General features: G+C 36.2%; 1 protein-coding gene across 1 annotated transcript; it reads right to left on the reverse strand.

The window, feature by feature from the left end:
- Positions 1-249: 249 nt before the first annotated feature.
- On the reverse strand, positions 250-1,032 carry LOC107747352 (putative gustatory receptor clone PTE03; the record flags this gene model as incomplete). Its single annotated transcript, XM_016561820.1, has 1 exon — positions 250-1,032. A coding segment is annotated over exon 1 (783 nt), but the record flags the coding sequence as incomplete, so codon positions are not given.
- Between the last annotated feature and the right edge of the window lie 359 nt (positions 1,033-1,391).

The raw sequence follows: 1,391 nt of genomic DNA on the forward strand, positions 1-1,391 counted from the left end.
CTTCACAATAGGAAGAATCGCTGACAGCTCTGTCTGGTCCGCAAACTACGTTTCACAACAAAACACACGCGAGAAGTGATAAGGATATAACGCGAGAACCGGCGTGCATCAGACCGGAGTTCTCGAGCGAGACTGGAATTATAAAATAATATATATATAGCTCGCAAATTGTCTGTGAGCTGATTTCCAGCTACAAGGAGAAAAAGAAAAAGATTATGCAGGAGGGAGAGATGCAGGGAACAGGGATTGGGTGTTCTGCAAAGAGCGACTCAAAGTGACCTCGCAAAAAAGAGCTACTGAGAAATTTAAGAGGATCACTATGTGTGGAATACAAGTTTGATATGCTTTTCTCCTGAAATCTAGTGAGCTTTTTCTACAAATGATAAGGATTTTAACATAAGAGTATAATATAAAACTTAAAGGCATGATAACAGTTGTGGTCAATATGAACAAGCCAAAAACATTATTAACAATAGTGTTTGCACAAGAAAGCTTGACAATTTCCCAGTTGTGACAGTACACCTTCCACAGTTTGTTACCACACATCGTGAGACTGGCATTTAATATACCAGCAATACCAACACAAAGCATCGGATAAATCCAGCTTATAGCTATTAAAACAGATAAAATCCTGGGGTTCATTATGTTGTTGTATTGTAATGGTTTACTGATTGCTACATACCTGTCAAATGCCATTAACATTAATATCGTGTTTTCATTTGTTGCATATGAATAAATTACAAAAGCCTGTAAGATACATGCTTCACGGGAGACTGAGTGTGTATCAGACAGCAAGTCTGTCAGTAACCTCGGGAAAAAAGCAGCTGTTCCAAACACAGAGTTGACGGATAAACATGAAATCAGAATGTACATGGGCTGGTGCAATGTCCTTTCCAGAAAAATTGCAAGAATAATAAGGGCATTAAAGAATACAATAGCACAATATAGAATAAATCCCAAACCGAAGAAAGCATATCTTATGTACCCAATATTTTCAAACAACATCAAGTAAAAATATGTTCCATTTTCCATTTTCCATTAAGCAAAGAATGGATTCATTGACCTGAGGATGAGAACAGAAAAAGTTAATGTGACCTTTATGTATCTTACAAATAAACAGTTTTGATGGTTATCAACTTTAGATAACCACAATGTTTTAAATAATACATCATGTGACTATAAAGTCAGTTAAACAATATGCATGTGATTGCATTACCAGAAATACCTTCTGTGATATGATCTGAAATTACCATCACTTCATCTTCAAATAATGTGTGAATGTGCAGAGAATTAGCTCTACTTGTGCTGTGGTTTTGAAGAACTAAGAGTCGTCAGTACATGCTGTTTTTTATAGTATAAAACATGTCTCTGGAGACCTCTCTGCTGTGCTT

The sequence above is a fragment of the Sinocyclocheilus rhinocerous genome, unplaced genomic scaffold (genome assembly GCF_001515625.1).
Source record: "Sinocyclocheilus rhinocerous isolate Xijiao unplaced genomic scaffold, SAMN03320098_v1.1 scaffold5885, whole genome shotgun sequence".
Lineage (NCBI taxonomy): Eukaryota > Metazoa > Chordata > Actinopteri > Cypriniformes > Cyprinidae > Sinocyclocheilus > Sinocyclocheilus rhinocerous.